This window comes from Oryctolagus cuniculus, chromosome 11 (assembly GCF_964237555.1).
Source record: "Oryctolagus cuniculus chromosome 11, mOryCun1.1, whole genome shotgun sequence".
Classification (NCBI taxonomy): domain Eukaryota; kingdom Metazoa; phylum Chordata; class Mammalia; order Lagomorpha; family Leporidae; genus Oryctolagus; species Oryctolagus cuniculus.
In genome coordinates, this window is record NC_091442.1 from 14,784,305 (window position 1) to 14,810,566 (window position 26,262).

The 26,262-nt window shown below is 54.9% G+C and overlaps 2 protein-coding genes across 8 annotated transcripts in view; one reads left to right on the forward strand and one right to left on the reverse strand.

The window, feature by feature from the left end:
• The first annotated feature begins 6,272 nt into the window (after positions 1-6,272).
• On the forward strand, positions 6,273-11,126 carry FITM2 (fat storage inducing transmembrane protein 2). Its single transcript, XM_002721080.5, has 2 exons — positions 6,273-6,549; positions 8,142-11,126. The coding sequence occupies exons 1-2, from the start codon at positions 6,275-6,277 to the stop codon at positions 8,755-8,757; spliced, it is 891 nt and encodes a 296-aa protein (XP_002721126.3). The 5' UTR covers positions 6,273-6,274; the 3' UTR covers positions 8,758-11,126.
• A 7,697-nt stretch (positions 11,127-18,823) lies between these two features.
• The window catches only part of GDAP1L1 (ganglioside induced differentiation associated protein 1 like 1), a 52,690-nt gene continuing 45,251 nt past the window's right edge, over positions 18,824-26,262 (reverse strand). For 5 of the 7 annotated variants that reach the window (XM_070051820.1, XM_070051819.1, XM_070051821.1 and 2 more), the window contains one exon: positions 18,824-20,526. In XM_070051820.1, coding sequence (XP_069907921.1) covers positions 20,183-20,526 — 344 coding nt within the window. In that variant the 3' untranslated portion in view covers positions 18,824-20,182. The remainder of the gene's footprint in view (positions 20,527-26,262) is intronic. The other 2 variants (XR_011379875.1, XR_519789.4) reach the window with 1 other exon arrangement.

The window sequence follows — 26,262 nt, forward strand, 5'->3', positions numbered from 1 at the left end:
AAAGCAAAGCACCTGTGCATCCAACTGAGGCTTTGTACCCTTCTGTAACCCTCTTTCTGTCCCGCCCCCCAACCCAGCCTTGGTAACCACCATGCTACTCTGATTCACGAGCTGGATTGCTCCAGATCCCACCTATAGGCAAGAATGTGCACTGCATGTCTTTCTGTGCCTGGTTTATTTCACCTCGCATTATGCTCTCCAGTTCCATCCAAGGTGTCACAAATGACAGAATTCCTTCCTTTTTGAAGGCTGAATAATATCCCATTCTATGTATATATACCCCAACTTCCTTACCCACTCACCCGTTGATGGACACTTAGAACGTTAACTTGCCCTTGTGAGTATCACTGCAATGGAAACGGAGTGCACGCGTCTCCTCGACACACCATTTCAAAACTCTGGGTGAATAGCCAGAGGCGGGACTGCTGAGTCACATAACGATTCTATTTCTAGACTTTTGAGGAACCTCCGTACAGCTCTCTGTAACGGCTGTACTAACTGCCATCAGCGCTGTTCAAGAGTTCCCTTTTTCTCACACCTGTTACCTTCCGTCCTTTGATGATAGCTGTTCTGACAGGTGTGGGGTGATGCTTCATTGTGGTTTCAATTTGCATTTTGCTACTGATTAGTGATTTGAACATTTTTTCATACATCTGTTGACCATTTGTATGTCTCCTTTTGAGAGCTGTCTATTCAGATCCCTCACCCATTTTGAAATCGGAGTATCTGTTTTCTCTCTATAGAGTAGTTTGGATTCCTTATAAATCTGGGATGATAACATCTATCAGACACAACCATTTTCACCCAGTACGTGGGCTGGCTCTTGCTCATTGTTTGCTTTGTTGTAGAAGATGCTTGCCATCGTGATGTTGTCCGCTTTTGCATTTGTTGCCTGCCTTTTCAGGGTCACGTCTAATAAACCATTCCCAGACCAATGTTCCCTGTTCCCGTGCTTTCTTTCTGTGGAAGTTTCAGTCTTGTGTTTAAGTCTCTAACCCGTTCTGAGTTGATTTTGCTCACAGTATAGGATAAAGCGCCAACTTCCTTCCCCTGTGGGTGACTATCCAGTTTTCCCAACATCGTTTATTGAACAGCCTTTTCTTGTTCTGCATCTATGCTGAAATTCAATCGACTATAAACATGTGGTTTCTTTTTTTTATATAAATTTACTTTCAAACTGTTGTTCCTTTTTTTCCCCCAAGATATTTATTCATTTGAAAGTCATAGTTACACAGAGAGAGATGGAGAAGCAGAGAGAGAGAGAGAGAGAGAGAGAGAGAGAGGTCTTCCATCCGCTGGTTTATTTTCTAATTGGCCACAATGGTGGAGCTGCACCGATCCAAAGCCAGGAGCCAGGAGCTTCCTCTGGGTCTTCCCACATGGGTGCAGGGGCCCAAGGACTTGGGCATCTTCTGCTGCTTTCCCAGGCCATAATAGAGAGCTAGATCAGAAGTGGAGCAGCCAGGACTTGAACCGTCACCCATGTGGGATGCCAGCACTGCAGTCAGTGGGTTTACCTGCTACACCACAGTGCCAGCCCCTGCATAGAGTTTCATTTCTGGGCTTTCTATTCTGTTCCATGGGTTGATGTCTGTTTTTATATCAGTAATATGCTGTTTTATTTACTATTGCTTGGTGGTATAGTTTGAAATCAGATAATGTGATGATTCTAGTTGTGTTCACTTTTCTCATAATTACCTTGGCTATTTAGGGGTTAAATGTGAATTTTAGGTTGTTTTTTTTTTCTATTTCCATGAAAAATGATACTGGAATTCTGGTAGGGATGGTGTTGAATTGGTAGCATGAACACTTTAACTATGTGAACTCTCCCAGCTCATGAATACGGGAAATCTTTGCATTTCCTTGTGCTGAGATCACACACTTCTAACAAGTATTTGCAGGATAGGCCAAGGATTCCCTGGGGCTGCGGAGGCCTGGGGCAGGGCAGAAGCCTGGGATTTGTGGTCTTCTATCCCCCTCTAGGGGGAGTGGTGGGGATATCATTCTCTTAACGTCTGAAATTGCCTAGCACAGTGTTTTTCAAACTACTCATTAGCGAGTTAGAAAAGCAATTCAGTGTGTCATGACTAGCATTTTAGAAAATTGAATTTAAAAACTGAGTAGAAAACACCAGAGTGCCTCACACTCAGGGAGAGAAATCCTAGCAGGATCTGTATGCGATTCTATCTACCGTTATGTCCTTACTAGCTGTATACATTCTCTTATATGCTACATACACTTAAAATATTTTAAAAATTATTTATGGGTTGTTTGAGAGAGAGAGAGAGAGAGAGAGAGAGAGAGAGATCCCTTTCTTGTTTCTCCCCCAGATTTGCCCGCAACAGCTGGGCTGGGCGAGGCTGAAGCTGGGAACTGGGTACAGCCTGGGTTCTTCCACGTGGGGATCACCACCTACTACCTCCCAGGATGCACATGAGCAGGAAACTGGAATTGGGAGCAGAGTCTGGCCCCAACCCAGGCACTCGGATACGGATCCCAAGCAGCACTTTAACCGCTGCACCGAACGCCTGCCCCCATAGATTCCGTACATGGATATTAGATCCCACCCAGCAGCTTGCTGAAAAGTGCTTAACCACTAGCTCTCTAGGGAATACGTGTCACCACATATGTACACATGTTCATTGTAAATTTTCCCCATAGAAAGTATGTAGCACGTGATTTACAGAGAATGGAACTCCCAGAAGCCCTTTATTATCACTCTAGCAGACTGAGTCTCAGAGAACACGCTTATGAATTTCTGCTGGACTCTTGTGTCCATCGCCAACCTAGGGGTTCCATCCGTGCTTGGCAAATGGAATTGCGTCCCGATGCAGACAACCAACCAAGGAGTAACGCCCTGAGTTGCCTCACTTGTGAACTTCTTGGTGTAAAACTCTGCCCTCCCTGCCCCTTACTGGCTGGATCTGGTTCTCCAATCAGACACCACGCACTGCGGAGTCGGGAGGAGATGTTCGGTACATGCAAGCGAGCCCAAGAGCCCAGGTTCCAGCAGAACGTGGTAACAGAATGGGAACCAAGAGTTGGGAGTGTTCGTTTTGGGCTTAACCGTCAGTTTATATAATGGAATTCTCAACACGGCTGTTTAACCATCAGCTTGCAAAAGTCCTGAAAACGCATCAGTCAGCTCCCGTAGGCCACTATCAGCTGCTGGAGCTGGTCAGTGGACCCACAACACAGCAGGTACTTCCTAGCATGGGTGGAAGTTTAAAGGAAATGTATGAAAACTGCTCCAGAGCCCTGTAACAAGGTTTCAGGCCCGAGTCTAATCAGCCTGCAAAAATCTCCAGCAATAGGAGTGGCTGTTTAGCCCACTGGTTAAGATGCCCACATCCCACTGGTTAAGATGCAGGATATCTGCAGTCAATCCCACTCCACTTCCTGCTGCCTGCAGGCCCTGGGAGACAGCAGGTGACGGCTCACGTACCTGGGGCCCCGCCATGCCATCCACGAGGGATCGCATCCTGCCTCCCAGCTTCTTCCCCGTCTGGTGCTGGCCGTTGTGGGCATTTGGGGAGTAAACCAGTGCATGGGAGCTTGCTCCTCTCTCTTCTTTCTCTCTCTTTCCTTCTCATCTCCACTTCCAAATCACTTTCCTGGTAACGCACAGCCTGGGAGGCAGCAGAAATGGCTCAAGTTCTCACCACCCAGGAGGGAGAGTTCTTGGCTCCTGGCTTCGGGCTGGCTTAGCCTGATCTGTTGGGGTGCATCTCAGGGCATGAATCAGTGAATGGAAGATCTCTCTCTCTCTCTCTCTCTCTCTCTCTGTGTCACTCTGCCTTTCAAAAATAAAAATAAATAAATAAACTTAAAAGAAGAACTTTGATTAGATAAATGCAATTTACAGGTATGAGGATCATCTTAAGAAGGTCTTAAGGATCCATTACTTTTATTTTCATTGATTTGCTGGCTCTCTGCATTAGAGACTCTAACCACGGGTCCAATAGAGGCACAAATTAGACAATCTTGCCCAGAATGTGGTGGATATCCTAGATTCAGGGGCAGGAGATAATCTTAGGCAGCTAGTGAAGATGAATATTTCAGTACGTGCATTTTCTTGGTAATAGAAGAAATATAACTGACGCACAAAATGCATGATGTCATGGGTAATTTTGGTTGCAAGGCTATTCAGTAGGTATTTACATTTTTAAAAATTTATGTGACAGATAAAGAGAGACAGAGAGAAAGGTCTTCCTTCTGTTGGTTCACCCCCCAAATGGCTGCAATGGCTGGAGCTACGCCAATCCGAAGCCAGGAGCCAGGAGCCAGGAGCCAGGAGCTTCCTCCTGGTCTCCCATGCGGGTGCAGGGCCCAAGTACTTGGGCCATCCTCCACTGCACTCCCGGGCCACAGCTGAGAGCTGGCCTGGAAGAGGAGCAATCAGGACAGAATCCGGCGCCCCAACTGGGACTAGAACCCAGGGCCCATATGGGATTGCGGTGTCGTAGGTGGAGGATTAACCAAGTGAGCCATGGTGCCAGCCCCTAGGTATTTAAATTTTTTTTTAAGTTTTTTTTTTTTTTTTTTGGCAGGCAGAGTGGACAGTGAGAGAGAGAGACAGAGATAAAGTTTTATGTATTTATTCAAAAACCAGCAGCAGCGAGAGAGGTAAACGAAGAGTGGTCTTCCATCTGTTGGTTCACTCCCCAAATGCCTGTAATAGGAGAGGTTGGGCCAAGCCCAACACAGAAGCCCAGAACTCAGTGCACTTCTCCCACATGGGTGGCAGGGGCCCGAGCACTTGAGTCATCATCTGTGGCTGCCAGGCTGTGCACGGGCAGGACTGCAGGAATGGAGGCAGGGCAGCTAGGACTTGGACCAGGCACTTCACTGGGGAATGCAGGCGTCCTGAGCAACCACGCTCTGCCACGTGCCTACTCCTGCAATCTTTTTTTTTTTTAAGATTAATTATTTGAAAGGCAAATGACCAAGAGGAGAGATATAGGCAGAAAGATCTTCAATACCTTGGTTCAGTCCCCCAAATGGCTGCAACAGCCAGGGCTGATCAAAGACTGAAGCCAGGAGCCTGGAACTCCATCCAGGTTTCCTATGTGGGTGGCAGGGGCCTAGGTGCGTGGGCCATCACCTGCTGCTTTCCCAGACACATCAGCAGGGAGCTGCATCGGGATGCCGGCACCGCAGGAGCAGCCTAACCTGCTGCTCTACAGCACAGGGCCCTGTAATTAAGCTCTGATGTGTGTTATTTAAAGAAAAGTTAGAGGTTATGATATTAGGTTACAGAACTGGTGGTAAACTGACGAGCATTGATCCCCCAAAAGATACGTCCAAATCCTAATCTCTGGTACCTAGGAATGCGAATTTGTTTGGGAATCAGTCTTTGCAGTCACAATTAAATGGAAGATCTGAAAACGCGATTATCCTGGATTTAGGGTGGGCCCCAGCTCCAGTGACCGGTGTCCTTGACCAGTGTCCTCAGAGGAGACAGGAGAGAGGATCCACAGGACATGACAAGGAAGAGACGGAAGCTGGGAGTCGCCAGAGCCGCGGAGGAGACTTCCCCTGGGGAACCAACCCTGCAGACACCTTGACCCTGGGCTCCTGGATTCCAGAACTACAAGTGGACACATTTCAGTTATCTTAAACCAGTAGGTTTGTGATCATTTGTCACATCCACCACTGGAAACTAAGACAGCGGCCAAGGAACGGCTCCAGGCTGGGAAACACTGACTTGGACGCCAGGCTGTGCGGGGGCAGGGTTCAGCTCTGTGACAACTGACGGGTGGCCGACACCCTCCAGCCGTCTACACTCACCCTGGCACCCACCACTTGCCCTCAGCGCACCCGGCGGCTTTAAGTGGGACAATCACTCATTTCAGTTGCGTAGGCTGGTGCATTTACGTCCTGGTGAAATGTCATCTCATGTCCCCGTACGTGACACCTGCAAGGAACCCCTGAGTGCATTAACTGACTCTCGGGAAAGGGGGCTCCCTTGTCCCCCCATTTTACGGATGAGAAAGCTAAGGCTCAGATGGAGGAGGCATCTCCAAGGCAGACTAAGTGATGGTGTGAACGCTGCTCCTATGCCTACAGGGCTGTATGTACTCATCTCCAACAAAAACTCCCACGGAGCTCTCCCCTAGACCACAGCAAACCGCGGAGCCTACTAGAGAGGAGCCAGTAGCTCCCAGGCGGGCACGCTGCAGAGAGCGCCAGTGGCCACGAGGGGGAGCGCGCGGGCTCCGAGCGCCTTCCCTCCTCCCTTCCCGCAGGGGGGGTGGGGCTCCGGGCAGTGCGCATGCGCCTGAGCAGAGGCGGCGGCGCCCGCCCAAAGCAAGGGCAAGACGGTGGCCGGGAGGCCGGGAGCCCGGACGGTGGCCGACGGCCGACGAGGTCGGGCATGGAGCACCTGGAACGCTGCGCGTGGTTCCTGCGCGGGATGCTGGTGCGGGCGGCGGTGAGGCGCTACCTGCCCTGGGCGCTCGTGGCTTCCATGGTGGCGGGCTCCGTCCTCAAGGAGTTCTCCCCGCTGCCCGAGAGCTACCTCAGCAACAAGCGCAACGTCCTGAACGTGTGAGTGCACCCGGGGTCTCCCGCTGCCGCGCCGTCGCCCGGCCCGCCGGTCCCCCGAGGCCCCCTGGACACGCTCCTGCCACGCGCCGTCCGCGTTTGCAGAGCGGGAGGGGATGGCCCGAGCCGGACGCGGCGGCGGCCGTGTGTTCGGGGGCTTGCGGGCCGGGCTGAGGGCGCACCTGCCCTGCAGTCAGCCATCGGCGCCCGCCTGCCGGGCTCAGACCCCGCAGCCGGGCCAGCCCCGTCACCGCCGCGCAGGGCCTGGCCCCAGCCTGGGACATAGCCCCGCCCAGGGTCCTGAAGGGAGGGGGGGTGGGGTCCTGCAGCCCTTGACCTAACCCCTGGGCCTCCTCGGACCTTCCCAGCCCCCCAAGTGCGTGGCCGTGGCCCAGAAAAGCACTCGCTCCCGGGCTCTTTGGGGCTCCTTAACTCCATCCACGCACGCCTCTCCTTTCTTTCTTTCTTTCTTTTTTTTTTTTTTTTTCTAACTAGTGAGTAGTTTGCACAAAACACGGTTGCAATAAGCAGGGGAAACTCTGAACGGTAAAACTGCTCCCTGGGGGTGAGCCCCTGTCTTTCAGTGCCCCCAACATCCCCTGTTTCTCCACAGGCAGCTGACAGGTGTCTGGCAGGTGTTGGTGAGGGGCCACGGCCCTTCCAGTGGTGTCTGCAGAAGCCGGGAAGCCGGGGAGGAGGCCTGTCCTCAGCCCACCCGCTGTCCTCACCCTTCCTGTGGGCTGGGCTAAGAATAGCCATGAGCGTGGCAGCCGCCCCACGTCTTCCTGGGCGGTCCCTGCGCTGGACCCCAGGTCAGCCCCCTCTGGGGGCACAGGGGCTGCAGGCAGGGTGGCGGCTGCCTTGTCCGGCCCGGGTGATGGCAGCCAGGCAGCCTGGCACACGGCCCGTGTTGTTTGGGGCAGCCATGAATCCAGGCTTCTGTGCTAACCCCTGGGAGGGGACACAGGGAAGCACTGCACCTGCAAGGAGAAGCTGGGGAAGTGGGAAGCCGGAGGGGCGTCAAGTCAGAGTCCGCGTTCGGATCCGGATCTTGTAGCTGGGAGCTCTTTGTTCTAGGATGATTTCTGCTGTTGAGGAACGAACCACGCTGGGGTAGAAAAAGCGTGGATTTGGGGACTGGCCAAACCAGCTTAATCCGGGCCTGCTGATGGAGAGAGGGACCCTGGGCGACGGCTCCTGAGCCTCCCACCCCTGTGTGTGCAGTGGGGCCTGCAGGGTAGCTGAGAGTTGAGTGCTGGCAAAGCTCCTGGCGTTTGCCAAGTGTTCCGGAGCTGTGCCTTCCTGAGCAGGTGGCAGAGCGCTCAACGCCGCAGACCCTGGCTTTGAACCCCAGCTCCACCGCTTACAACCTTGGCTTCAGGCAGGACGGGTCTCCAAGCCTCAGTTTCTTTGTCTGTAAAATGGGGATAATAACAGTGCCTCCCTCCAGGTGACCGACCCCGGACCCCTGGGAAGTGAAGCCCATGCTAAACACGGCTTCCGGCCTACAGCTTTGGCCAGAGTTTCTCACGGGCCCCACGTCGTTCCCTGTCCGCCGTGTGCCCTGCCTTCACTCGTCTTTCTTCCTCTGTCAGGTATTTTGTCAAAATGGCCTGGGCCTGGACGTTCTGTCTCCTCCTGCCCTTCATTGCCCTCACCAACTACCTCCTGACGGGCAAGGCCGGCCTGGTCCTGCGGCGGCTCAGCACCCTGCTCGTGGGCACGGCCATCTGGTACGTCTGCACAGCCCTGTTCTCCACCGTCGAGCACTACACGGGCCGCTGCTACCAGTCCCCCGCGCTGGACGGGGTCCGGCAGGAGCCGCAGAGCAAGCAGCAGTGCCAGCAGGAAGGCGGCTTCTGGCACGGCTTCGACATCTCGGGCCACTCCTTCCTGCTGGCCTACTGCGCCCTCGTGGTCGTGGAGGAGCTGGCCGTGCTGCGCGAGGTGAAGACGGAGCGCGGCCACTCGCTGCACGCCGCCGTCACCGCGCTGGGCGTGGCCCTGGGCCTGCTGACCCTCATCTGGGTGTGCATGTTTCTGTGCACGGCTGTGTACTTCCACGACTTCTCCCAGAAAGCGTTCGGCACCTTGTTCGGGTTGCTGGGCTGGTACGGGACGTACGGGTTCTGGTATCTGAAGCCCTTTTCGCCGGGACTCCCTCCCCAGAGCGCTAGTTTGAGTTTGAAGCGAGACAGCTACAAGAAGTAAAGCCGGGAAGAAGCGGGGGCGGGGAGCGGCCGGACGACCCGCGTGTGTTTTAGTTGTTGGCGGAATTACCGATCCTGCTTCTCCCAGGCAGTTTGGGGGATTGGTGTTGGAGTCCGGGAGCTACTCTTGGCGACGGCGCCGGGTCACAAGCACCATCCTTCCCACTCGGGCACGGCTTGTCCCTGGCAAGACCTGACTGGAGCCTGGAACACCCCTTTTGTCCCGAGCGCCGAGAGCCAGGGCTCAGCCAAAGGACGGAATCAGGAGGCCTCCACGGAGCGGCCGCGGGGGGCCGAGCCCCGGGCTCCCTGATTCCCCATGCCTTTCGGTTTGAGTGGCTCTCGTGTGTGGCACAGTGTTTCGCTGTGGTCAGTTTGCACACGCTTTGATTTCCGGCAGGGTTCTGGAAGATATCTGGTTGCAGGTTTGTGTCCCCCTTGGAATGTTCACTGTTGCACCTGGCGCGTGACCAGCCGCCCCAGCGCCCTTCAATCTGCAGTGCCTCCGAGCCTCAGTGCCGACTGACTCCTATGTAACAAGCAATGGAACTTCCTGTCCGTGTTGTCTGTTCTGTGTTGGTGTCTGGAGCAATAAGGTTGCCTTTTCCCCCTCTGCTGCACTATCTGAGTGAACACTTTTGTAGTTTTTCGTAACAACTGACCAGAGGGCTGGCCCAGATGAGCCCCTGCTCCTGTGCCGGTCTTTGGCACGTGTGGCTGGTTTTGAGGGTTTATTTGAGGACACTAATTTACTTTTTATAAACCAGACTCTTGGCTTATAGTATTAAATTCCACCTCGTGGGGCTGTTTGCTCTGGGAGGAATAAACTGGAAAGCACTATTCTAATCGTAATTGGGTGGATTTTAAGCTGAATCAGAAGAAATTAGCGAAAGACTTATTTACACTGAAATTGTCCCCACCGCACACCCAGGTCGCAGGTCCTTTACTCTGCTGTGGCCCGAGGGGTTTTTACTTTTGTCCAAGATTGGGAGGATCCCGCAGTGAAGTGCAGCGCCCCCTTCTGGCTGCAGGGAGCTGCCCTGTTTGCAAAGACCTCTTATCATGCACCATGGGCAAAGCAACGCAAAGTCTGGGCCTGTCCCCCGCCCTTGACCTCAGTTGACCTTTGCTTTCTCAGCGCGGCTCTCTGTTGTGCTGTGGCCTTCGCGGTGCTGGCGAGGGGAGGTAGTCTTCCGCCTCCGTCCCACAGAGCCACAGGCCGCGCTCTGGAGCCGGGCGCCCCTCTCTGCTCCCAGACCGCGTCTCCCGCTTAACTTCCCGACGCAGCCCCCTGCCTTTTGGATAATCATCCTGGAAGCTGCTCTGGTCAGGCCTGGCAATGGCATTGACTGATACACACTACACGTGACTGGCTCAACTCAAGCTTAGGTTGTTAAGAGCTCGAGGGCAGGTCTTCAGGGTAAATTTTCATGTATATATACATAAAGATATATTTAAAATACATATTTTATATCCCATCCAGCTGCAGGTTAGCATTATTGATCAACACATGAGACGTGACAGTATTGTACCCAGAAACCCAGGCAATTTGATGTCAGGTGTCCCCGCCCGGGGGCTTTGGAGACGGTGGCATGATGTGGCTGGTGGACCCGAGAGACCGTTTTGCCTCCTGGCCTTCCCCTTTGTGAAGCGGGGGTAGGTGGCAGGGGCCTTGCTTGTTCAGCACCGGAAGGGGAGAAGCACCTGCGGAGTCCAGAGTTCTCAGGCCCACGTCAGTCTCCAGATGCGTTCCCTGGGCAGCCCGGGCTCTGGCTCGGTACTAAATGGGCCGTGGGGAAGCGGCAGTCACCGGCCCGCCGTGCGGCCCAGGCGCCCACCACTTGCTGCCTTTTCCTTGGGAGCCCCGTGTGAGACCGCCTGGCAGAGGTGGAAGAGTGGGGCTCAGGCAGACAAGAGGGGTGGGGTGTGGGCGTGGGCAAGCTTCATTTTCCCCATCGGTGTTGTCAGGGGTGAGGGACATGACGCGTGTAGCTGCGTCACAGACAACGATACCCTCATTGCCCTTTTCTGGGCTAAGCCTCCAGAGCGTCCTGGCTGGTGACAAGAAGCCTGACAAGCGAGCCCCTCTGGGGTGCCGGGGTCCAGGTTTCCCGTTAGACTAGTTTGCAGAGTCTCCTGTCCCCAGGTGCTGAGCAAGAGGGTCTGGGGGCCTCTGCGACCCCAGAACACTGCTGTGGCTTCTGCCTCTCTGTGTTGAGGTTCAGTCCCGGGCGCCTCATTTTCCACGCGCATCTGCTGTAGTCTGGGTACCAGATTGTATTTGGAGAATGGCTGTTGCCACGGTTACGTGCACAGACGTCGTGTGTGTAAACAAGCAAATGGAAGTAAACTGGAGATAATGAAACCTCACGTGCCAGCGTCTCGTGTGTTCCTTTCTGATGCCCAGGAAACCCCAGACCACTTGATGAGAGTGGTCATTCCTCCTGTGGACGTAGGGTGTTTCGGGCCGTCATTACTCCGTTTCCCCTATGCGCTGTGTCATGTCTTCCCTCGGTGCCGCCTGCGTGTCTTGCAGCCCTGAGGTCTGGGGCAGGCTTGGGAGCGGTCTTGTAGAAGCAGGGCTTGGCCTTGCGTGGAACCCTGAGGAGCAGTCAGAGTCCATGCACATGAGGTCATCTCTGTAAGTCCTTTGCAGCCCTCAGTGCCTCTGGCCGCGTGACCACTCCCCGGGCCTCTCACCGTCAGCCTCACCTGCCTGGACCCCCAGCTTGTCTGTTGAAAGCTCCCTAGCTCCGGGAGCAGCAAAACTTCCTGTTCAGATTCCAGCAGCAAAGCCCTTGGCCTCACACTGGGAGCTGGGAGCTGGGAGCTGAAGTGGCCTGGTCCACTCCCTGCCTCCTGGAGTCTTAGTCCAAAGTCCGTCCCTCCCTTGTTGGAGCTGGCGCAGGGGTTGCAAAGGTGAATTGGATACAGTGCTGCGTCTGGTGCCTTTGGCTGACTGCGTTCTCAGGGAGAAGAACCAGTGCCACCACCAAGGGTCCCGAGTGCCGAGGCAAGGGCGGGGCCTGCGGGCATTGAGGGGGCCCAGCGGCTGCTCTGCAGAATCCAGGAGTGTTTGCAAGGGAGGCAGCAGTGCTCCGGGGTCCTGGAGGATGAGGAGCTCAGCGGCGTGGCGGAGGGGGGCTCCCAGGCAGTGGGAGAGCAGGTGCAAGACTCGGCAGCTCCCCGGCCCTTCGTGCCTTCAGCCTTCCTCAAGCACCCAACTCACCCAACTTTGCTTTTTTTTTTTTTAAGATTTACATATTTGAAAGGCAAAGAGACAGATCTTCTACCCATGGGTTCACTCCCCAAGTGGCCGCAACATCCAGGCCTTGGCCATGCCAAAGCTGGGAGGCAGGAGCTCCGTCCTGGTCTCCCCTGTGGGTGCTGGGGGCCCGATCACCTGGGCCATCCTCTGCCGCCTTCCCAGGCGCCCTAGCAGGAAACTAGTCCCAGAGTAGCTGGGACTCAAACCGGCATTCCAGTACGGCTTAACCTGCTGTGCCACGATGCTGGCCCCTTTCCTGTCATTTTCCAAAGCAGCCGAGACTGAAGACCGGCAGACTTACAGGACTGCTGTAATGTAAGGAGCGCTCACTAGAAGTTACAGTGCCTGGCTTTGCGTCGGCTTCTGCAGCTGCTTTTCCTGCTGTTCTCTGTGACCTTGAACTTGTCGATCAATGCATCTGAGTCCCAGTTTCATCTGTTCCTCCAGGTGGGTGCACTGCAGAATCACCAGCCCTCCTCAGCCTCTCTGCTCGCTTCTGTGTTCTTCCCAAGCTGCGTGTGGCTTTTATTTTAGGAAACAACATGAAAAGAAACTCCCACTCAGAATGAGGTGGCTGCTGGCTTCCCAGTGATGACAGGGGAGCAGGCCTTGGGGGCCCTTCATCACCACCTGCCTCTTCTCTGCCCTGGTACCTTAGTGTAGCACAGAACTTATCCCGTGGGCTCCTGTGGGCTTACTGGACCTTACTAACTCCCAGGTGGATGAACTCCAAGGTCCTTGACAAGGTCTCCAAAACTGGAACACTGTTGGTAGCTGTGAAGGAGGGAGGCTCTGTGAAGAGGGACCTGGTGCAGTTTAGACATCTTCAGAAACTGTCCCAGATGGTGGCTTTGGTGCAGCGGCAAAGGTACCACTTCTGACAACCAGATCTCCTATCCGAGGGCCTAGGTCTGAGTCCCGGCTCTGCTTCCTCTTCCGGGTTCCTGCTGCTGTGTGTCCGGGGGGGCAGCAGGTCGTGGCTCCAGTACTTGAGTCGCTGCCACCATGTGGAGACCCAGATCGAAGTCCTGGCTCCAGATACTGACTTCAGCCTGGCCCAGCCTCTGCTATTGTGGACATCTGGCAGGTGAACTACCAGATGGAAGACCTCTGTCTCTCTCTCTCTGCCTTTCAAATGCATTTTTTAAAAAAGTTGTCCCAGAAACATCTGAGACAGTCTCTGGGGAGTTTAAAGTTGCACACACAGAGTACATAAAACAAGCACTCTCCCACCTGAGGGGGAGGGGCCGGTAGGCTGGTACCACCTGTTTATCTGGTGACCTCATTGTGTCCTGACTTAGGATGTACGTAAGGATTTGGGCCATGGAAATCCTTCTGGAAGTGGGCAAAGACAAGCACCAAGTTTTACTGCAGTCATCCACCAGAGTGATAAATTGTCAAGAACCCAGACGCCAACCTGCAACATAAATGACAGTGAGTGTGTGTCAGCCACATAACGCAGCCACCACAGAGTGTCCGTGGTGTGGCTCGTGTGCAGTCTGGGGGTGGAAGGGCCTGGGCTCGGCTGAGGATAGCTCAGGGCAGTGTGTCCTCGGCCGGGTCAGAGTCCTGAGCCCCTAGGAGTGAAGCGGGAGCCGGGGGTAGCAGGGCCTCACCTGGCTCCACATCCGTGTCCCGATAGCTAAGGTGTGGCAGGTGCTCCCAGCCTGGTGCTAAGTATCCATTCACAGAGACACGGGCCTGCCCGCAGTGGCCTTACAGCCCAGCTGCGCACGACAAAACAAGCCACTCCGAACAGCGTGTGAAGTTCCACCACTGAAGCAGGAAGGATTTCCATGCAGCATTGAGAAAAGCAAACAGAGAGGAGATTGTCGTGGACCACCTGGGCTCAAGTCTGGCTCTGCCATATACACTGACTGTGTGACCTTGGACATGGGCCTTACCTTCTCTGGACTCCGGCTTCCTCATCCGCAAAGCGGGAGATAAGCACCCACCTCACAGGGTAGTGAGCGATAAATGAGTGACCTCGGGCAGCGGAGGCACTGTGGGAGTACTCACTGCAGGTCCCTCACGGGCTGGCAGTGCCACAGCTTGCTTTCAAAACTGGCAAAAGAGGCCCCGTACACGTGAATAGATCAGAGGTGGGACTGCCCCAGAATGCCAGTGTGGGACTGTGGGACTGGAGCCTCACGGGGACTGTGCAGCCTGGCCTTGGGGCCAGCTAGAGGGTGCAGGGCTTTGAGAAGAGATAAAAGGAAAGGACTCATTGTATCCATGGTATCTTTCTTGCCAAGATAAAATAGTCCCCTATTTCGTTGAGGTGCTGTCCACTCAGGCCATCTAAGGGCTGCCTGACCCTGGTTCCCAGGCTGCTTATTTTAAGGGACTAGGCTGGGATCCTTATGGGATCCTGTCTTTGCAGGGTGTGGCCACCTGGGTACGTGTACTGGCAAAGCCTGAGTGCCTAGGAGGTGAGTGGGCACAGAGCCCGAGAACACCCGATCAGCATCTTAATTTCTGGAGCAAAGTTATTCCAGCCCTACTTGGACTGTCTGCCGTAGCCCTTTTCCCACCTCCGTGGCAATGAGGCAAGGACTTACTGCCTGCTGCCTCCCCTGGTGCACATTAGCAGGACTGCTGGAATTGGGAACGGAGCCAGGACTTAAGCCCAGGCACTCCGAGATGTGACGTGGGCGTCCCAGCTGGCAGCTTCACTGCTATCCCGAATGCCTCCTCTGTGCCCGAGTTCTGACCGTGCACGCGCAGACGGGGCCCTGGAAGGTGGAGCTCAAGCTTGCAGAGTGAACCTGGGAACCAAGATTCTGTGCCAGCGCACAGCCCTCACCTGGGTATCGGAAGATAATGGAACTTTTACTCTCCTAGGTCCCTGCTGTTTCTTGGTAAAGCAGCTCAGCCTCACACAGGCAATTCTGCATCGCCCACCCCTGTGCTCCACCTCCGTCCTTATGTTTGCTTCTCCAGGCCTGGCCGCCTTGCTTCGTCCATGTAGACGCTGCTGGGAAAGCCACAATGCGCTAGGCATTTGTTGGGAGACAGCTCCGTTGGGTAGCCGTCCTGCAGGTTCTAGAAAGAGTTACCAGCTCTTCCAACAACTGAAGACCCTCCCTGTGTCCCAACTGAGATGGGCTTTCTCTGTCTTTGGTGTGAGAAGCCATCTCTGACCTGCAGGGTCACAGACCTCCCCTTCTTCCTGCTAATCTCAGCCCCTTCCCCACCCCCAACATTTATCACGGTGGCCAAAACTGCCTCCCATCCTGCTCCCAGCGTGCTTCTCACCTTTGAGCAGTATTGCTTGCTTCTTCGGCCCCAAGGTCCCGCGGGAGATGGGCTGGAAACTGGTCCCATTTAATGAGCCTGGCCCAGGATAGGTGCTCCAGGAGTGTTGTGAATGGGTTTTCTTCTACCTAGTCCCCCTGCCAGGGAACCAGAGCCAAGTCAACGTGCTTCTCTGCTCCTGCTCCTACTTCTGCCCCAGCTAACACATCTCATCTTGCCCAGCTCAAATCCCTGGGCCCCCAAAACAGTCATCTCTGCCTTCTCTCGGAGTGGAGTCATCAAAGCATCACAGGTCAAGATAAGCCCTCCAAGTGAGGAACAAGGTGCACCTGCTACTAAGAAAAAGCACAGCAATTGTTGGCCCCCTTGGAATTTTGGAGGCCACACACACCCCTTTGTATGTGCTGCTCAAACCGTTCACCGAGTGTCCCCCAACCACCAGTTAGGACTGCGTCCCAAGGCAGGTTCGGGCCACAGTGTTAGAAGCTCGGCCAGCTGCGCCTCACGATCCAGCAGATCCAGCTGTGCACACTGTGAGGAAAGCACACAGCATGGAGTGTTCCGTGAGCTCGAACAGAAAGACCTCAGGGCGTCCCTGGCGGACTTGACATAAAGCCATGCCCTCTCCTGCAAATGACAGTTGTTCTTTCTGAGCAGTGCTGAGTGCTTGCTCCTGGGCTTTGGTCGATACCAAGCCCCTGACCACGAGACGCCAAGTGACTGTGCAACGTGAACTCACGCACCGGGTGTCAGCTGACCCATCCAGCCATAAAGCTGGGCACATGCGTAAGTAGTCTGTCATCAAGTGAAAGTGACACAGCTCAGACTGTCCTGGTTCTGCCACACTGCTGCCTCTCCTTCAGCAGAGGCCTGGGAGAGAAGTCCCCATGATTAGTTGATGCAGGAAGAAAAAACTCAGGCCTGGAGCCAACTGGAAACGGATGGCCGTAGCACTCAAGAACGCCCGAGAGGCGTAGCAGGAGGCAAGTCCTGTGAGTGGACAGAGTTCCAAGCTGCACATTTGGTTATCCACTTTTTCCAAGTGGAGCTAAAAGTCCAGAAATGTGACGTCACACAATCACTGGACTGGGTGGATTTGCTGGATGGTCAGGAGCGTGGGAAGATCGGGACCGGAGGGCTGATGGGAAGGAGGTCTGGGGGAATGTGCGTGAATGGACCTCCCACTGCCCAGCACCAGAGTTCCCTTCAAGGAGACCTGCTGCAGAGGAGCCCGTGGGTCAGCGAGCCCGTGGACGACCTGCGCTGCGATGTCAGTTGTTCTCTCTCCCCGGCCACTCCAGTCTTGCTCATTAGGCTCACACACAGACTGGCCATGACCGTTGAGCCAGAGGCTACTAACGGACACATGGAATTTTTCTCATCAAGACTGATTCAGCTAATCCTACCGCTGAGGGCTCAGCTTCCACAGAGTTCCTGCCAGGGCGCCGTCCACCACAGGAACTAGCCATCTAAGTGTCAGCTTACGCCAAATCCCTTCCATCACAGGGAGCAGCAATCTGTACTCACTTTCTGCATGTGGTTCTGCTTTCTCTGACCACTGCATCCATGGACTACGATGCCTGGGTTTCAGTTTTGCTATTCCGTATATAACACCACTGCTGACAAAGAGCTGATGTTACAGCAAAAGAAACATAGCAATGTGGTTGCACCTGCCGACGTTTCTGGTCTTACTCTGAACTTCTCTCATCTTTAAGCTGCTGGACCGGAACACTGAAATGGCCAATGGGAGACCCTGTTACAGTGCCAGCTGGAGACACTGCAGGGTTGTAGCCGTGTCCTGCAGGATACAGTGTATCCGCTGTAGCCAGCCAGTGTGAGTCCAGCAATGCTGAGGTGGACATGGAAGTAACCTCACTACTGCACAGAATAACTCATCCCCAAACTTGTGTTCCCATCCCTGAAACTTTGGACTCTGATGGCTTAGGCCTTACTTTTTTTTTTTGGACAGGCAGAGTGGACAGTGAGAGAGACAGACAGAGAGAAAGGTCTTCCTTTGCCGTTGGTTCACCCTCCAGTGGCCACCGCGGCCAGCACGCTGCGTCTGGTGCACCGCGCTGATCCGAAGCCAGGAGCCAGGTGCTTCTCCTGGTCTCCCATGCGGGTGCAGGGCCCAGGCACTTGGGCCATCCTCCACTGCACTCCCGGGCCACAGCAGAGAGCTGGCCTGGAAGAGGGGCAACCGGGACAGAATCCGGCGCCCCAACCGGGACTAGAACCCGGTGTGCCAGTGCCGCAGATGGAGGATTAGCCTAGTGAGCCGCGGCGCCAGCCTCAACCCTTACTGCTCCCAAGGCAGCAGTGCCTCTTGGACTTGAGTGGTTCAGCTGAATTAGAAGTTGAGACTTCCACTTGGCCATCGAGCTCCTCGTATCATTGAAACTACAGGCAAAGAAGTCGGATACTCTTCTGGCTGGGGCACGTGATCTTGACTACTAAGGATGCACTGGGCTCTTCCTGCACGATGGTAACATGAAGACTATGTGTAGAAATCGGGTGCCCCATTGCACGTCCACATCCAATACGAAAAGAGTAGTGGAAGAGCACAGCAACCCAAGGGCCACCAAACTTGAGCCATTTCACCTGGCGAGACACCCCCAGCAGCTGAGATGCTGGCTGAGGGCCGAGGACTAGCTAGAAAGAAAGAAATTTAAATGTCAGCAGTGACTTGGGCTCAGTTACAGCAGTGAGGGCTGGAGCAGACATGGGTATTTTTATTTATTTATTTATTTATTTTGACAGGAAGGGTAGACAGTGAGAGAGAGAGAGAGAGAGAGAGAGAGAGAGAGAGAGAGAGAGAGAAGGTCTTCCTTTGCCGTTGGTTCACCCTCCAATGGCTGCCACGGCTGGCGCGCTGTGGCCGGCACACCACGCTGATCCGATGGCAGGAGCCAGGTACTTATCCTGGTCTCCCATGGGGTGCAGGGCCCAAGGACTTGGGCCATCCTCCACTGCACTCTCTGGCCACAGCAGAGAGCTGGCCTGGAAGAGGGGCAACTGGGACAGAATGCGGCGCCCCGACCGGGACTAGAACCCGGTGTGCCGGCGCCGCAAGGCGGAGGATTAGCTTAGTGAGCCGTGGCACCAGCCATGGGTATTTTCTTCTTTGTTCCTGGGTGCAGGTGCACTGACTATAAGGGATGCTGATGACAGTTACACTGGCATTTTAACCTGTGTATGATGGAATGGGACTAGAGGAGGAATGGGAAGAGACTCCAGCATCCTACAGAGTGGTGTTTGTGAGTCTTGTTTTAGGAGAGGGTGAGCAGGTCCTCATCCCGGGAGAGGGGCCGATCCTGTTAGGTTGAGCATGAAGACCTTGTTCAGGTTTTACTGTGAGTGCGGAGTGCCAGTGTGGGTGTTTGCGCAGCCTGGGGAGTGGGCAGTGCCAGTTGCTGTCTGTGGACCCTAAGATCCACCTTGCCTTGCTTAACCCTGGCTATTTTTTCTTTTTCCCTTGATGAAAAGTTGTGCAAATTTTCATTCTTTTTTTTTTTCAAAATAAATAAAACTATGCCTTATATTCCATCAATTATACTCTGGTTTAATGTTCTTTGGGCATTTTAACAGATTTTCCCCGCTGGGGCTGTGGGGTGGAGGGCTGTGCCCTGGGTGCCCACCTGAGGTCCATGGATGGGTATCGTGAGCCGGTGGTTCTGAACGTGCTCAGTGCGCTGGGAAGCGCTGTGCCCGAGTCAAGAGCAGAGCCGTGGGAAGTCTCTCCAGAAGCCAGCCGCAGACCCAGCAGCCTGACCGCTGAACGCAACTCCTGCTTGCTCTTGCTGAGAAGTGAGCTGGAAACTTCGTGTCTCCCCGCCTCTAGCCCGTTTTGGAGATGAGAGTTGGGTGGACCCCACCGGGTTAGAAAAGAAAAGCAACGGCTCCTCCTGGATGCTTTATTGGGGACTTTCAGTGGTTTCTAAGCATGAGCCTCGGTGACACCCAGACCCTTTCCCAACATGCGAAAGGCACAGGAAGGCGAGCCCTGTCCAGGGTGGGCAGTGTGGATGCAGAGACCTCCCTGCGTGGCACGGTGCAACATGGGGGGCCCCAGGGCCTGATGGGGAAGGAGGGTGTCGGAGGAGGTGGCGTGGGCGGAGCCTGAAGAGGGACCCGCCCCTGCCCTGGGCTGGGCCTGACCTTCGGGCAGAAGGTCAGCATGGCTTTTACTGAACGTCCCACCTTATGGGAAAGCTCTAAGGTAGGCAAGGGTGACAGAGGCTGCCTCTGGGGCTTTCTGTTCCAATGCCAAATTGGGAGGGATGAGGGTATGCTCTCCAGGTTGGTCCCAACCATGGCCTGGTGTTTGGGTGCCACCGCCTTGGCCCGAGCCAGGGCTGCCTCAGTCCATGTCCAGGAGAAGAACGAAGCCCCTTCTGATCTTCAGGGGCCTCCCGGGGGCATCTCTGGCCCTCCAGCCCCACGCAGAGGTACTGGTTAGAAGAGTCGAGTCTCGATGTTGGCTTTGTCCCGTGGAAGAGTTCCCTGGGCAAGAGGGAAGCAGAGCCGAGGGGTCAGGCCCCCTGAGCCTCCAGCACCTCTCAGAATCTGGGCCCCGCTGGATGAAATGGCAGGGGACTCACCTCAGGTCCTAACCAGCCCCCGCAGTTCTGTCTCGAGACCTTGAGTCAAAAGGAAAGGCATTCAGGTTGTTTCCACTTTCACTTAGCAGAGCCGCGGCCTCTGGTCAAGGTCACGGTCACGGTCACGCATTGGCAACGTCTACTTCTACACTATGGCACGTGTCCACACTGACGATGGGAGTACTCAGAACAGGGGCGGGGAGGGGCTGCCGCGTGTTCATGGGACATGGGTGGTGGAGAGCTCGTGGGGTATCACACGGCAGACACACCGACAGTCAGACGTCAAGCCCGGCCTGGCTCTAGATGTATTTTTTCTTGAGGTACCAGTAGGCAAAGTAGCCCATCCCGCCCAGGGAGCCCATGAGGAAGGACGCCCCGAAGAACGAGGGGGGCTTCCGCTTGACCAGCCGGAACGCATTGGGGATGACGGCTGACAGCAGGGTGGTGTGGATGTCACCGAGAACTTTCCGGAAAGCAAAGCGTCTCTGGACCCTCTCAAAGAAGGACTGCAGGTTGGGCCGGCTGCCGTCTTCCCAGTATTTCTTGGACAGTCCCAGGAACTTGAGGCGGTGCAGGGTGGCTCCGAGGAGGACGTCGGCGAGGGTGAAGGCGCAGCCGCAGAGCCACAGCTCACACTTCTGCCCTGCAGCGGGAGAGAGCAGAGGTCGACACCGCTTCCCTCTCACCAGTCCCCTGGCTTCCGCCTGCCCACCATCGTGCTTCCCACTATTCCTGGTGGTGCCACCGCCTTACCCTGATGCTGCCTCTATCACGTTTTTCTGTAAGTCAGCTGACTTAAGCGCAAGTAGGGGTTTATACTCCAGACTCACAAATCCACTGCCCCTGACAGCCCCACTTGGGTGTCCACACACGTCCACCTCCACCCTTCCAGCCGCTCAGGCCGGAGTCCTTGGTGCCAACATGAGTTATTGCCTTTCCTTTCTTCCACCCTCCAGGCCCCACATACATGGCCAGCAGTTCCCATCGGCTTTATTTTAAAAACACAGCCAGGGTCTGATGCCACCTGCACCGTCCTGGTGTAAACAGCTGTGCTCGCCTACCCCAGTGCGCACAGCGTCCCCTGAGGTCTCCCTGCCCCCAGAGTTCACTCAGCACAGCCGCCGGGGGTCCTGAGAACTTCACCCTGACCATGCCACTTTTCTGCACCCAAGCCCCCTGAGGGGCACCTTGTTGGGGTCACAGTAAAAGCTGGGCCCTCTAAGCTCCCAGGCACTGCGAGATTTGGCCCTCGGGCATGGCTCAGACCTGATTCTACTTCCCCCCTCTTCTATTCCTCCAGCCACGCTGCCCTCCTTGCAGCCCTCAGGCCAGGAACAGCCCCACCTCTGGGCCTGGAACAGAATCCTCCACAGGACTCAGTCCTCTGCCTCCTCAGGTCTTGGCTCAGAGGCATCTTCTCAGGGGGCTTCATGGACCAGCGACTTATAAATGACCCCCGGCCAGCAGCCGCCGTCCTCTGCCCTGCTTTGTTTCCCTCCACAGAGCTCGTCACTGCTCTGCGCCATCTGTTTCCCGTATCTACTCTGTCAGACTCTGTGGGGTAGGGACTTGGACCTGTGTGCTCACGGCTGGATCTCGCACCCGAGACAGTGCCTGACGCACAGTGGGTGTTCAGCCAGTCTTTTTTTTTTTTTTTTTTTTTTTTTTTTTGATAGAGTGGACAGTGAGAGAGACAGAGAGAAAGGTCTTCCTTTTGTCATTGGTTTACCCCCCAATGGCTGCCACGGCCGGCGCACTGCGATTGGCGCACCGCGCTGATCTGAAGCCAGGAGCCAGGTGCTTCTCCTGGTCTCCCATGCGGATGCAGGGCCCAAGCACTTGGGCCATCCTCCACTGCCTTCCTGGGCCATAGCAGAGAGCTGGCCTGGAAGAGGGGCAACCGGGACAGAATCCGGCGCCCCGACTGGGACTAGAACCTGGTGTGCCGGCGCCACAAGGCAGAGGATTAGCCTAGTGAGCCACGGCGCCGGCCTCAGCCAGTCTTTATGGGATGACTGATGGTGCCATGATCAGTGTTGTTAGCCACAAACTATCTGAAATGATAAAACTAAGCCGAACAAAACACATACCATTCAGCTCTGACTGGTGCAACTGCTCACCAAAACCTCTGAGGCCAAGACTTATGTTTTGTTTGCTTGTTGTATTTTTTTTTAAAGGGGCCAATATTAACACATTATAAAGGGGTTAACACATATTTAAAGGTAGCAACAAGCACCCTTTCTTTGATATGATCAAAAGAACTGAAAAGAGAGTAATTCTCAGTGTGTGGTTCTAATTATTCTCACCACGGTCGTGGGCCATCTAAAAGTAGCCTGCATGTAGAGGGTACGCTTTGTGCACGCTGCCTCTCCCGGCTGCTTAGACTTGAAGTTCTGCAGCTCCTTCGTCTCTCTCACCTCTTTGCTCACAGACCTTCAGTTCTCCTCACTGACTACAAGTTCATGTCTAAATTCTTTTGCTTGGTTTTGAAGCCCTTTCGAGAGAGGGTTTAGCTCCAATATACTTCTCTAATCTTTTTTTTTTTTTTTTTTGACAGGCAGAGTGGACAGTGAGAGAGAGAGACAGAGAGAATGGTCTTCCTTTGCCGTTGGTTCACCCTCCAATGGCCGCTGCGGCCGGCGCACCGCGCTGATCTGAAGGCAGGAGCCAGGTGCTTCTCCTGGTCTCCCATGGGGTGCAGGGCCCAAGCACTTGGGCCATCCTCCACTGCACTCCCGGGCCATAGCAGAGAGCTGGCCTGGAAGAGGGGCAACAGGGACAGAATCTGGCGCCCCGACTGGGACTAGAACTGGCGCTGCAAGGCAGAGGATTAGCCTAGTGAGCCGCGGCGCCGGCCAACTTCTCTAATCTTGACTTCTCTCAAATTGCCTGTCTGCTCACTGTTCCCCCAAACAGGCCACGCCCATCGCAGCCTCTGGGCCTTCGTCCCTGCTGTGTCCCACGCCCGTGATGCTCTCTTCTCTCCCTCCACTTCCTGTAAAGTCTGCTTTCCTGGGAAGAGCACTTCCGCACATTTGGATGAGCTATTCCTTCCAGCTCAGGAATTCCATGAATCGGATGCCCTCCATCATCAAAACCGCCACCCCCAGCATGCTTCCTGTTACTTCAACAGATATTGACCTGGGAGTATGTGCTGGGATGAAGACATTTCAAGACACAATGACTTCCCTCGGGAGGCTCGGCCATGGAGGGAAGGAGTTAAGATAGAGTGAAGGCTTTAGCCCGAAGTTGTTCTTGTGTATATAACTTCCAAGATGCCAGATGGACATGCAGGGGAGAGAGACAGTGAGGCAGCAGGTGGAGGCAGCGCCTGGTTCAGTGTCCTCAGCAGAGAGGTGGGTCTTGAAGCTGGGAGACTGCATGGCACTAGAAAGGGGATGAGTGCACAGACTTGCACATTGGGGTGCTCCAAAGCTTAGACACTGGGCAAGAAGGAGAAAGCAGCAGAGGGGTGAGGAGCATCTTGTGAGATAGGAGACAAACCAGGGGGGCGTGGTGGCAAAGAGGAGGGAGTGCTCAGTGTGTTCAAATGCTGGGTCAAATAAGAGGAGACCTGAGAAGTGGTGATTGCGTTTAGTGACTGGTGACCTTGACAAAGGCAAGTGGAGCAGAATGCTGCTGCTGAAAGCCTGGTTGGAGGGTGTTCAAAAAAGGAGGAGAGGAATTGGAGGCAGTGAGCAAAGATCATTGTTTCAAGTTTTGATGTAACAGGAAGGGCAGGCCAACAGAGTGAGACAGGTCAAATGCACGTTTCAAAGCACATCGATGGGAAAGATCCAGCAGAGACGAGAAATGCCTCTACCAGGAAGAGCGGAGAGAATTACGGACAGGTGTCTGGAGGGGATGAGTGTGGATGGGTTGCAGTGCGCTAGGGAAGGGACTGGTCTTAGCTAGTTCATCCTTGGCAACGAGAGGGAATATGTGCTACCACATTCCATCCAATCTCAGTCATCACCAAATGTAAGACACTGCCCCAAAGTAAGAGAGGTAATGAAGCTTCTGATTGTGAGAAGCATTCCAGTTTCAGGGGTGTTAAGATGTGATTGAACAAAAATGCACCCTGCAATTGGTGAGAAACGATTTAGGTGTGGACACTGATGCCAGCGGATGGTGGTTGTGGGGAGCAGAGCTGTGCAGTCTCTTCCAATGCTTCGATTTTCTCAGTGACAAAGCGATCGGAGGGTTAAGGACAGGGAGGTTAGGGAGCCACCTGGAGAGGGAGCAGTGGGAGGCCGGGGCAGCGTCTAGGTCCCCTGCGAGTTGCGCTCATGAGTTCAAGTGGGATCACAGTGCAGGTGCTGAGTGGGTGGGGAGTCAGGTTTAACCAGTCGGAGGTTGTGCAAAGTGAGTGTGGTGAAACACGAGAGGCCAGGGAGCGGAGAGTGCAGCAAGGAAGCACTCAGGGCAACACGCCAGGGAGGGGCTGGGGAGACGAGGCTGGGATGGGGTGAGGGACAGTGAGGGGAGGCAGGGTCAAGAGATGGAAGTCCCCAGCCACAGACCGCAGGGTTCCAGCAAGGGGGGGACTACACGCAGAGTTGAGCAGAGGCCAAAGCTGAGCTCTGGGGCCCCCCAAGCTTTCACCCCCAGCAACAAGGAGAAACCCGGAAAGGGGTGAGACTGGGCAGCTTGTAAGGCAGTAGATAAACCAGCAGGGTGTAGGTCCCTTAATCCTCATAACAGCTCTACCAAGCAGTTCTACTTTCTACAGATGAGGACAACTAGACAGAGAGAGCTTACATAACTTGGCCAAAGCCACTTAGCTCATCAATGGGCAAAGCAGAGCTTGGAGGTCATCTGGTTCCAGTCTGTGCGCATAACCACTACATTAGGCTGTTTCTTTTAACATGCAAATGAACATGGACACAGCATGTGGCTCCACGTACACTCAGGCCCCTTGCAGTAGGTTGTGTGTAGACAACCTTGGGGCTGTGTGTAGACCTGCCTGTGTTTCTGTATCCTGCATGGTCTGTGTTTACCCCTGTGTCTGCTGTCCAAGTCCCTGCAGCTGTCTACGCACAAGGGTATTGCACACATGGGCATCTTTCTGTGGCGTGGGATCACCACGTGGGTTAGCATAGAGCATGCCCACATCACCTGGCTGTTTGCCTGTAGACATGTTCACGAGCTTGTATGTGTGGGTTACAATTATGCTATTTATGTTTGTAGGCAAATACCAATAGCTACAATGCACAACTGTGTCCATGCAAGCTCCTGTGTAGCTGTCTGGATGTCACCCGAGGCCCTGCCCCTTCCATTTCCTCCTCTCCTCTCTTCTAGACATGCATGAACCCTGCCTGGTGCTTCTCCCAGTCTGCCAGCTCGCCTTGAAGCTGGCCAGCCACACCCTGCAACGCCCACGCCCTGAAGGGCCCTCTGCTGACGGCCCCATCACCTCCTTCTCTGAGCAGACAATCGCGTGTCTTTGCATCTTCTCCCACTTCGCTCAGCCCTTTCCTCAGGGGTCTCTTCGTTCTGAAAAGAGAAGCCTTCGGACACGAAGGCCCTCACTCTCCGCCTTGACGCCCACAAACCCGCAGGCAGGCACCTCTGCCAGCTGCCGTCGGGGACACCATGGCAGGTGCTGTCCTCCTATGCATCCGGGCCTGCGCATCTTCAGTTTCCCCGTCTAGACCCTCCCACCTTCACCACGCTGCTCCGTGCCCCGGAAGGCCGATGAGATGGAGGTGTCACTGGGGTCCCTGCCCTCTGGCTCCCCAAGGTTAGGCGAGGAGGGAGCGAGGCCGGAGATTTGCCTTCATCAGCCCCACTCTGTGGGTGGCCCTGGGCCAGGGTGGCCCAGAACTGGAAGTCAGGTGGCCTGTCTGGTGGCCCCCCAACACTGTCTCTGTCCCAGTTCTTGAATCTGCTCCCACCCCTAAGGATGTCAGGGCCAGGGTGCTGCTTGGTGTCTTGTGTCCCTGCATCCTGCCCACAGTCCCTTTATTGAGCCCTCTAATTTGGCCCAGTTGGAGGATGACCCGTTTCCCACGCCCTCCTGTCTTCCCACGACCTTTGTGTGGCGGCTCCCGCACCATCCACTTCTTTCTGCCGCGTCATTCCGAGCAGCGTGAAAACACACCCGTCTGTCTCCTGTCTTAAACCTTTGCCTCTGCTCAGCCCGCATCCGTCTCCAGCTCCCGCTTCTCTGTTCCGTCTGCAGGCACACTTTGCACAAGGGCTGTTCTGTTCCTTGCCTCCCATTCATTCTTTAACTTGTTCCAATTTGCCTTTTGCCCCCACACCCTTGTGCAACTGCTCTTGGTGAGGCCACTGCCAACATTCTTCATAGCAAATCCAGGGCTCTTTCCTCTCCTGGCTCACTCAGTCTCTGAGTAGCATCTGACACCATCTGCCT

What these genes read in the sequence shown, in the direction of transcription:
- FITM2 (XM_002721080.5), top strand. Translation starts at nt 6,275, where the DNA reads ATGCGCCTGAGCAGAGGCGGCGGCGCCCGCCCAAAGCAAGGGCAAGAC. An exon ending in AAGCGCAACGTCCTGAACGT is followed by an intron (nt 6,550 to 8,141) that starts GTGAGTGCACCC and finishes TTCCTCTGTCAG; the next exon opens with GTATTTTGTCAAAATGGCCT.